Genomic DNA, 11,056 nt, shown 5'->3' on the forward strand with positions numbered 1-11,056 from the left:
AAATGAAAAGCCCCACACCACCTTCTGGTCCCAAACCTGCTCTTCCTCCAGGATTCTCTAGCTCAGATAATGACCATCACCCCCAGCCCCTGGATAGGAAGCAGGTTTCTCCCTGCCCTCCAACTGGAGACAATTCTATCATGTCTGCCTCCTGTTACCTGGACCCTCAGTCAAAGCCAAATGGAATGCCCTCCTAACTCATCTTCCTTCTCAACTTTTCCACTCTGGACTCCCTTGCAATGCTGCCAGGGCTATCTTCCTAAAATCCACATTCACTTCTCTCACATTCCTGCTCTCCCCTGCACAATGAAGCCTAAATTTCTCACCGTGACAGGAAGGCCTTTGCCGATCTGATCATCTTCGTTTGTAGTCTTATCTCTTCTTACGCTTCCTCCCTGACTCTCACACCCTAGTTACCAGATCTCTTGCTGTTCTCTAAATAACCCAGAAGCTTCATGCCTCCTTCTCTTTGCCCTCAGTGATCCTTTCCCTGAAATACCTTCCTTGTGTATCCCTACTAGAAGTCTCAAAGGATGCCTCCACCAGGAAGCGCCCTCCCGCTCCTTGGTAGCTCACCAGACTCTTGGTGCCAGAAGCACAGAACAAGCCCCACGCTCTACCTGACACCGAGGTTCACGGTGAACATTCCAGGCTCTTCCACCAGCCACCTGCGCCTCTGGGATGTGCAATCCTCCAACACACAGCACAGTGCTGTGTGTTCAGTAATAACCGAATTCAAGCCCATTACCCCCTTTGTCTAGCGTATTGGCTCCTTACTAGCGTCACACAGTTCAGCCGCCCTCCCCATGCTTGAACATCCCTGGGGCCCCCTGGACAAATGGGCTGGTCTTTAAAGCAAAGCAGAGAGAACATCACCATTGTATCTTCTCCTTTGCCTCATAGAAAGTACTACGAGAATTCTTCTCAAAGTTGAACTAACGATGCAAGCTATCTTGATGTGCTCTAGGCTCCAAACTGCCAGAGATTTCTCGGCACCTACCTTAGGATCCCCCCTCAATGCCCTTCCCCCACCATCCCTGCCAGGGAGACTCCTGGTTCCCGTGGAAGGCCTGCAGGCTGTCTCTTCTCTTTGGCAAGCCGGCCCCAAGGTCCTCAGGCAGGGCTAGTTAGTTGCTCCCATGGCCCATTTGCTCATTTTTCTAAAATGGTCCTACTGGGTTACAGCATGAGGTACTCCCTTACGTGCCTACCTCTCTGGGGGGAAGGGGAATCCCAGGGTGGGATTCTGGCTTTCCTTCGCATTCGTTTCCTTAGTGTCTAGAAAATGTTGACATGCAGTAGATACCCAAACACATGTGGTCTTATCTTAAAGCCTGGGCACGCCTTAACTGAACCTTGCTCAGTTAAGGTTTGACAAGTCTTTAAAATAATGAATGAATGATTATGTGATTCACGAAAAGAAAACTAACAATAAGGGGCAGATCTAAGTAGATGGCCACCAAAGCCAGAAGCTGGAACGTGAATGCCCGAGCTGCGGAAATGCCCCAGGAAGACATGAGTGTCAACCGCTGTGGGGAGGAGGGCCCGCTTTGCAACATGGCCTTTTTAGCCCCTCTCCGGCCTGGGCCTAGTGCCTGAAGATGAGCACCACGGTCAACATTTCTGATCCAGGTATATAACAGCAGAGGAGGAAAGAGGGATAGTAGTGAAGAGGAAAGGAAAGCTAGACTCTAGCACCAAACACGTAAATGTTACGGAAGTCTTTATAAGAATCCTTATCAGGATACTTTACATGTGCGATTCTTGAAGAGGCATGTATGTAAGGTCTGAGGATGCACTCGGATATTTAATTTGGAATTCACGTACAAGGTAGTATGGGAGACAAAGGCGCTACGGAGCATGACTTCAGCCCTCCTCCCCGCAAATTATAAAATTTTAGAATCTCTGGGATCAGCCACGTCTATTTCCGTCACGTTACAAATAAGGAAGCTAAAGTGCAGAGAGGGGAAAGACTTCTCAAATGCATCAGGGGCAGAGGCTGAGTCCAGAAACCAGGCCTCCTGAATCGCATCCCAACATTGTTTTAATCCAATCTCACAATGTCAAATGGATAGTCACAAGAAAACAGCAACTCAAGGGAAGGAAGGGCTCAGGACCAAAGGAGCGGAGCAGGGGACCAGTCCGGAGGGCTGAAAAGGACCCAAACCTGGAAAGATGGAGTGGCCTGCATGCACGTGGGCAGCCCAGGAGGTGGGGAGCGGAGGCAGCTGGGGGCTGCTGGGCCAGCTAGCTCTATCCCTCTTTTAGCCCCATACTTTAGTTGGAGGAGAAGTCACGACTGCAAACCAGGAAGATCCTGTTCTAGGTGAGTCATTTGGGTGCAAAACAGAAGCAGCCTGAGATCAGTTTTGCCCCTGGGAATGTTCTACAAGCATATCCATGTGGCTCTTACCGCCTTATCTAGGGGAAATCTTGGTTTCCTACGAGTAAAACAGGGATAAAAATAGTTCTTATAGTAATTGCAGACAATATATCTGTCAAATGACAAAAATAATACAATTTAGTAATGAGTTTGATGTCCTTTGTTCAAGGGAGAACAATCCACGGTTTGGGGAGTACAGAGCCTAACAAGAAAGGGAGCACTCTTCCTGAGGGATTCTGGATAGGATCGAGCTTGACAGAATATTAGGAGAGGCAACTCGGAAGCAGGGCACGATTGGCTAGGACGTTGGGAATTTCCTTAAAAGGCTGGCAGGTGCTGATTTCTAGGGTAAGGTGAGCTAGCGTGAAAGCTGAGCTGGACAACTGTGATTGGTGCCTGTGAGGTTTCGGGGACAGGTGTTTCCCATAAGCACAGAGGGACCGAGGTTTAGATTTCTGCCCTGGGCTGGGCCCCTGGAGCGGACTCAATTTTGTGGGTCCCGATACACAAATTCACTTAGCTCTGGGGTGAAAGTGAATGCTCTTGGCACAGTGCCTGGCATGAAATAGGTGCTCAGTCAAGTCCGACCCCTTTAGCCTGGTTCCAGGGTTGGTGCGGGCCCCCGCCCCCGCTAGACCCCGCCCACTACTATGGCCAGCCCCGCTGCTTGCTTTCTCATCCCTAAAAAGTTGGGGTTGTTCTCAAAGCTCTTCTCTGTGTCCCGGGGATGAAGTGAACCCTCCAGTGTGCAAATGGCCCACCCACTTGGGAGACCATGGGAGCCGCTAGGATGACAATTTCACAGCCCATGCTAAAGGCCAGCCCTGAAAGTCACTCTGATTACAGGCTGTCACAGGCATGCCTTTAAAAACGTGCTCAGCCTTTTGGTGAAGTATTCTTGTCATGCCTGCCCCCAAATGGCCTCACCTCCTTGAAGGGAGATGTTATTTTTGAGGCCATCCTGCAAAAGTTCAGGTTGTCATTCATTTATATATGGTGGATAAGTGAGGAATGCCTACTGGCCAGAACACCCTAAATCTACTAGCCACATACTTTGCTAATAATTTGGTTTTAGTGCTTAATGATCTACTTTGTGTTGCCACCATTTCTCATGTCTCCTGTACTAAAGCCCAGGGGATCACACCTAATTCATCCCAAAGCCCCCAGCACAATGGCCCCCTGCTTAGTAGGTGCTTAGTGATTGCTTATTAAATGGAATATAGCACAGCAGGAGATGACCCTCTGGACACTCACAGGCTGTTCTTCCCAGGACAGACAGGAAGCACAGTCTGTTGAGACTGCAGGGTTATAAAGCAAGAGGAAGCAACATTTGCTCTGCTCACAGAAGCCATAGGACAAATGGCCCATAACCATATGAAAAGATGTCCAGCCTCACTTAGTATCTGGGAAATGCCAATTAAAATCATAACAAGAAAGCGTTTTTTCCCCACCCGTTAGATTAGCAAAACATTGATGTTGGCAAAGGTGGAAGTCTTCTCATACCCTGTTTATGGGAGCATAAACTGGCAGTTGCCCTTTTTGGAGGGCAATTTGGCAGATCTGACAAAAAGCAAAATACACATTCCCTTCGACCTAGCATTTCTCTTCCTGGGTGTCTGTCTTAGAGAAACACAGATGCACAAAGAGGCATGACCAAGGATGTTCACCGCTGCAGGTACTCAAGCAGCAAAATACTATAACCAACATGAACGCTCCCCACTCAGGGCGGTTAAGTAAAATCATGGTAATCCATACGGTGGGATAGAACCGTAATTACATGGCTAGATTATTGATACTTATCGTATGTGAAAAACCAAGCTGTAAAATGAAACTAAAATGTGGTTCCATTTATGTAAAAAAGGAAAAGAAACAAAAGCAACTGTGAAGCAAAATTATACAATTTTTTGGATAGATGGATAGAAAAAAATCACGTCATATATGCACCAAACTAACATCAGGCACCTCTGCTGGAGGAATTAAAACCATGGGGGAGGGATGAGTTTTTTTTACAAGAAGAACGTATTTGGGTAATACTTGTGTCATTTAGAATCATTTCAAAAATCACCCGGCTCCTGTTATATGCTAGTCCTGCCCTAGGAGCTTTAGATATTAAGGATTACTTTATCAAGCCACACAATTCTGAGATTAGAATTATTGATTCATTCAGCACACCTTTACCCAGCTCCTTCTGAATGCCAGCCCCGGGGACAGAGGTGCCTAGAGTGCCTGCATCTACCAGGCTCGGGTTGGGGAGAGGCAGAAAGCAAGCACGGGCAAGTGCTGCTCGCGGGGACATGCGATATGCCTGGGAGTGCCCAGCATAGCCCAAGGCCAGCGACAGCTGAGGGACCTCGGCTCGGTGAGATTAAAAGTGATGCTGAAGGTCCCACCTCTGGTAAGTCGCCAAGTGCCATCTGAACTAGCCTCCAAAGGCACCCTTCCCTTCAGGAATATGAAAGTTTTGCTACCTGTAGGGCAGCCTGGAGGCAGGGGATGGGGGAGCTGCCCGATGTAGGAGGGGGATGGAAGGGGACAAGAGACTAGCCTTGAGCCACAGATTATTTGTCATCATCACTACTGAATGTGTACGAAGCATCCCGTAAGTGTAAGGATGCCTAAGTCCCTCCCTTCAGAGTGGGAGCCAGGAAAGAGACCAGATCCTAGATCAGCAGCACATGGTATCCTTGCCTTGACAGAACTTAGAATCAGGCTGCAGGGAAGACACTATTGACAGAGCCACAACATCCCCCAGCTGCAAGTGAGTCCTGAAACCATAAGCAGAGGGGAGTCCACAGCCCCTCTGGCTGGATGACTGTTCCAGCTGCCTGACTAGCCCTCCTCACCCCTCTTCCTCACAGTGGCGAGAACCAAGGAAGTACCACATGTGAGAAGCCCTTCCTAAGCCCAGAGTCCGTGGGTCCTTCTGTTCCGTTAATTGTCAGAAAGAGGAGCCTAGGCCTCGCCCTCCCTGGAAGGAGGAATTGCCTCACACCTGTCCTCCCCGCTGCCAGGGCCCAGGCCCCTCTGCCCACCAGGGCGGGGCAGGTTGTCCTGGGCTCAAGCACAGCAGAGGCCCAGCAGAAACAGCAGGAGCACAGGGCGGACAAGAATCAAGGCCCCACCTTATCCATGAGAACCTAACCACACAGGTCCCCTGGCTCTGTGCTGTTCTCCAGATACACTGTCAGCGCCTCTGGAAAAAACCATATGGAAACCAAGGGCTTGGGGCCTCAAGGCAGAAATCCCCAGCCTGAGCTCTCGGAGGGGGTGTCCCACATTCACCAACCTGTCAACCGCATGGCCAACCCACAGCCATTTGTTGAGCCTATTTCCCCTGCCCAACATCCAACTGGGCATGATGGGGGAAGACACGATTAACACGTAAGAAATAGTGAAAAATACCCTATGAGATATCACGGAGTGCTAAATCCAAAAATATTGACAGTAAGGGCTACGGGGTGGCGAGAAGGAGGTCCCTGTGAGCCGGAGGGCCTCCGTGGACTCACTCCCAAAGAACAGATCAAGGAAAGCCCAGTGGGAACAGAGGCAGGGAGGAAAGAAGAGTCAAATATAAAGCAGGGACTGGTCCCTCTTAGAGGACCTTTCTCTTAGAGAATGATAGTGAAGCGGGGTGGGATGAAGTCACAGCAAGAGTTGACACCTTGAGAAACAGCCGGAGGATTTCTGGCACCACGAGGGAGACAATGGGGAGCCGCTGTACATTATAGAGCAGGGCCTGGTCATGATTCAAGCAGAGCTTAGTCCTTAAAAGGATTAGTGAGGAAGTGAAGGGAATCCGTGATGGGAGAGACAGAAGATAACACCTCCCCACCTCCAGCCGGAGTTCCCACCTCAGCCCCAGGGAAGGAGCAAATGTCTCATTTTCCTCACCTGGTTATTTTAAATTTCATTCCTTTTGTGATATTCTAAACCTTCTTAAACATTTTTTTTCTGGGGGAGGAAAGCCTGGGGAGGTCGGTAATCTCAGATGTAAAAGTCAAAAGTAAACCTCACTCAATAACTGGACTGACAAGGGTGTCATGGCAAAAAGAAATTTAGCTGACGGAGTATTTTGAGGGAAGCAGGCCCCACAGGTGGGGCATGTGGACCAGGGAAGGGGCAGGTGCAGACTGGGGTCAGGTGGAAACCCCACAACAGGACAACACAGTCCTCAGGCCCCACATCCTATGCCCCACCACCAACTTCCCTTCCTGATGCTGAAAAGGCCATGCTGCCTTGTGCCCCAGGACCTTTGCACAGGCTGTACACCTTTCTGCCATGCCCTTCTTCCCTACTCCCGAAATTCTAGTTCATCCCTTAAAAGCCAAAAGCCAAAAGCTACCTCTTGCTGATGCATGGATGATCCGGGCAGAATTGAGATCTAAGCCCCTTGGGGTGATGCTCTTCCCGAGGTGCCCTGAAACCTCATCCCATCTTGTGATAACTAGGAATTCTCCAGGCTTCTGGTACTGCCAGTACCCACCAGCGCTCAGACATGGAGGGTTCTGGTCGCCCAGTAACAGTGCCCTGGAGGAAGTTTTAAAGAGCAGGTGTTGCATTCTGAGGTTAGGACGTGCTGGCTGGGCCTTCAAGTGACACTGCCTAGGAAACAGCTGGAACCATGCTTCTGGGAGGGGAGGTGTCTTTTTGGGAGGAAGGCAGGTAGTAGGATCTATGAGAGCACGTAAGTGGTAAGGGGATCAAGAGTGGCAGGCAGAGATCTGGGGATGCCATTGTCATGGGGCAGAGGAGGAGGCTGAGCAGATGCAGTTGGAGGAAATGGGGAAGAATTTCAGGGCCAAGGGGCACCTGGGTGGCTCAGTTGTTAAGTGTCTGCCTTCGGCTCAAGTCATGATCCCAGGGTCCTGGGATGGAGCCCCGCATCAGGCTCTCTGCTCAGCGGGAAACCTGTTTCTCCCTCTCCCACTCCCCCTGCTTGTGTTCCTTCTCTCACTGTGTCTGTTAAATAAATATATAAAATCTTTAAAAAAAAAAAAAAAATTTCAGGGCCAAGGTCAGGAAGGCCGAGGGAGGCGGTGTTAGAAGAAAGGGTCGAGGGCGCCTGGGTAGCTCAGTTGGTTAAGCAACTGCCTTCGGCTCAGGTCATGATCCTGGAGTCCCTGGATCGAGTCCCGCATCGGGCTCCCTGCTCGGCAGGGAGCCTGCTTCTGCCTCTGACCCTCCCCCCTCTCCTGTGCTCTCTCTCTCTCATTCTCTCTGTCTCAAATAAATAAATAAATAAATAAATAAATAAATAAATAAATAATCTTTAAAAAAAAAAAGAAGAAGAAGAAAGGGTCGATGCCAGGGAACGGGGTGAGGTTACGAGAGGAGGAAGGGTTTCTTTACCTCTGGTAAGCTACTCTGCTGGTGACAGTTACTACTCTTTAGTCTGAAGGGAACCTGGCAGTCTTGAGAGCTACCCGTGTTTCCCCAACATTGCTGTTACCTGCAGCTAGCTCTCCTCGAGACCGCTGGCCCAGCCCAAGGCGGGCGGGTACAGCACTGGGGCCAGGCCTCGGAGGGCAGCAGGAAGCCTGAATGGAGCCCGGGCCCGTGGCCAGCGCCTAAGTGCGGCCCCTGCCCCCCAAGCCTGAGAGGGAGGGGACCAGCAGTTCTGACACCTGTGCTGGCAGTCACAGAATTCTCTACGGACATCTTTAGTCATAGAATATAAATAAGGAAGGAACAGTTTGGCAAAAAGTATACTTTTTTTTTTTTTTTAAGTAAGCTCTACACCCAGCATGGGGCTTGAACTCATGACCCAGAGATCAAGAGTCTCATGCTTGACCGACCGAGCCAGCCAGGTGCCCCAGAAAATATATTTTGGGGGCAGGGGCAGGTCTCTATATCTCAAGTCACATATACCTCAAACACTTTCAATTAAATCAACTTTTTAAGTTTTTCTGATAATGCTCATTGATTACCTTTCTTGGCTGGGGCTGGGGAAGCGGATGCCAAACACTTCAAGTTTACTAGAAAAGCTTTTGATGATTGTTGAAGCTGGGTGAAAGGTACGTGGGGGTTTGTTCAGCACATTACTGTATGTACTTCTGCGTATACTACAAGAGGTGCATGATAAAGTCTTTTTAAATTTTAGTAGGAATCTTAACATCGATAAAATGCATCGACTCTCAATTTTTCCTGCGAGTTGAGAGAAGATCCCCTTTGCTATGGCAGCTGAAAGCAGGTTCCCATACTGCTTCTCTAGGGGACCATAGTTTGAGAACCACAGAACTTATAAATGTTCCAGGTCTAAAAGTCACCATGCCTACACTTCCGGCCCCCGGGCTCAGGGAGAGCAGGAAAAAGCAAACCCCCCCCTGCTGGCCGCCAGGGACTGATTAGTGGGCAACTGACCAGATGGCAAGAACAGCCCCAGCTCCTGAATTTCGTCCTAAAGACCACACTTTGTGTTCAGGGTCAAGTGCCTCTCTTCTCTGGGACCTTCGACAGGCTGCTCCTTTTCCAGGCTCTTCCAGGAGAGAAATTTCTGCCTTCCTGGATCCCGAAGGAACTGGAAACAGTCAAGTAGCCAAACCCCTACCTTGTTCTGACCTTTTTCTAGAGCAAGCTCTCACACAATGTAACGCCTTCCTTTGTAGGCCTGGGGTAAACGCCCCAGATGGTGGCAACTCAGCAACATTTCCGCTCACTTCCTGGTGCCAGAGGTCAACTGCCTTGTCTCTGAGGGTCAGACAGGAGAGCAGCCCCTCACATCGGGCTTGATAGGCTGCTGGCTCCTTGGTCTTTCAGTCTCCACGGCCTCACCTCCTGTCCCTGCTGCAGCCTGCCATGGGCTGGCTTCCACCCCCATGGAAGCTTCTCTTAGAAAAGTCACCGGCTGGGCACCTGGGTGGCTCAGTCGGTTAAGCGACTGCCTTCGGCTCAGGTCAAGATCCTGGAGTCCCGGGATCGAGTCCCGCATCGGGCTCCCTGCTTCTCCCTCTGACCCTCCCCCCTCTCATGCTCTCTGTCTCTCGTTCTCTCTCTCTCTCAAATAAATAAATAAAATCTTAAAAAAAAAAAAAGAAAAGTCACCGGCTACCTCCAGGTTGTCAGAGGCGATGGGCATGCCTCTCAGCCCCTGGAGGCCTCTCTGCACAGCCCATAAACGGTGGAGTTTCTGTGGATGCGATCCTGGGACTTGGCCTCTTCTCTCTCCCTGTCTCTAGATGAGCTTATCAGTTTCCCTGGACTTAAACACCAGCTTCTGCTCTTGACATCCTCCCACCTTTGAATCTGCAGCGCAGACCCCCCCACCCCCCGAGCTCCAGGCACCTCGGCCTCTCAGACTGAACTGGCAATTCCCACCAGTCCCAAACCCGCTTCTCCACCTGCCCTCCCCATCTGAGGACATGGCACAACCATCACCGGGTATTCAAGTGAGACCCCTCCGAGTTGTCCTTGGGTCCTTCCATTTCCTCCCCTCCTTCACCCCTCCCATCCATCAGCAAGCCCTACTGATTCTATCTCCAAAATACGTCCTGAATCTGCCCTGTCTCCACTGCTGCCCCTTTAATCCACATCAAATCATTCCTCTGCACAGAAACCTTCCATGTACTCAGAATTATAACAGCTTCTGGCCAAGACCTGCAGAGCCCCACGTGATTGGACCACTGCCTACCTCCCAGCCTTGTCTGACCCCACTTTCTCCCTCACTTGTTTCACACTGGGCATACTGGTCTCTCATTTTGCCAAACAAGCTGGGGTCTTGCTTGTGGTGTTTCCTCTGCCTAGAACATTCCACCCCATCCCGCTCCTCACCAGATACCTTCCATGGGGGTCGTGAGCAGCAAGGGTCGGAGGGTGGAAGCTAGCTAGTAGAGGGATTTAGCAGCAAGAGGCATTGAGGCAGTGGAGAACTGAAAGACCAAGGAGCGACCAGACCAGAGCCAGCTCTCCTGTTCCTTTAGGTCTTAACTTAAATGCCACCTCCTCCAAGAAGCCTCCCCTGACCACCCCCACCTAAAGCAGGCCTCTGTTATCCTCTATTTCAGCCCCTCCTTTACTTTTCTGTCTTGTTCTATCTCCTCCATCAGAATGTCAGCTCCACGAGGCCGGGAATTACATATGCACAGAGCCTAGTACGCTACTTGGTACACAGTTAAGTGCTCAATAAACGTTTGTTGAACAAAAAAAGAAACCAGTCACTGCCTAGCAGTTAAGCAGTTCCCTGTAAGTGCAAGAGGTTAACCTGAAGGGGAAACTGAGGCTCAGCCGGGGCCTGACAACAGCTCCAGAGGGTGGCTGAAGCTAACTTCTGGTTTTCCAATTCTGTGGGACAGGCTGGGGCCCAGGCCAGAAGGCACCTCACCTCCCTTTTCCAGCGTGCCAGCCACTCGTCCCGCTTGCGCTTGCTGATGTAGTAGGGGTCCCCCGCCTGGAAGGTGAGGCGCGGCATGGGCCGCTGGCGGAGGCTGGACTCCCAGCCCAAGCCACCCCGCAGCCGGCCCCGGGAGCCCTAGGACAGAGAGACGACAGAGAGACAGACTGGCATTAAGATGGGCACTGACAGTCCCACTGCAAGGTTTGCTCCTCCTGAGGGGAAACTGAGGAGGCACTCACCTCGAACAGAACACAGGAGCTTTGACTCCTGGCCAGAGATGTCAACCCTGCAAGTGCTGGGCAAGGCCCTGTTTGGGCTGGAGAAGTGAGCCACGGGCTGAGGGG

General features: G+C 50.8%; 1 protein-coding gene across 1 annotated transcript in view; it reads right to left on the reverse strand.

Moving 5' to 3' along the window:
• Positions 1–11,056, reverse strand: part of DNMT3A (DNA methyltransferase 3 alpha) — a 36,277-nt gene extending 25,221 nt beyond the window's left edge. The window contains exon 1 of the mRNA XM_021697698.2: positions 10,701–11,056. Within this exon, the coding sequence (XP_021553373.2) occupies positions 10,701–10,787 (87 nt within the window). The 5' untranslated portion in view covers positions 10,788–11,056. The remainder of the gene's footprint in view (positions 1–10,700) is intronic.

Source organism: Neomonachus schauinslandi, chromosome 10, assembly GCF_002201575.2.
Source record: "Neomonachus schauinslandi chromosome 10, ASM220157v2, whole genome shotgun sequence".
Taxonomy (NCBI): domain Eukaryota; kingdom Metazoa; phylum Chordata; class Mammalia; order Carnivora; family Phocidae; genus Neomonachus; species Neomonachus schauinslandi.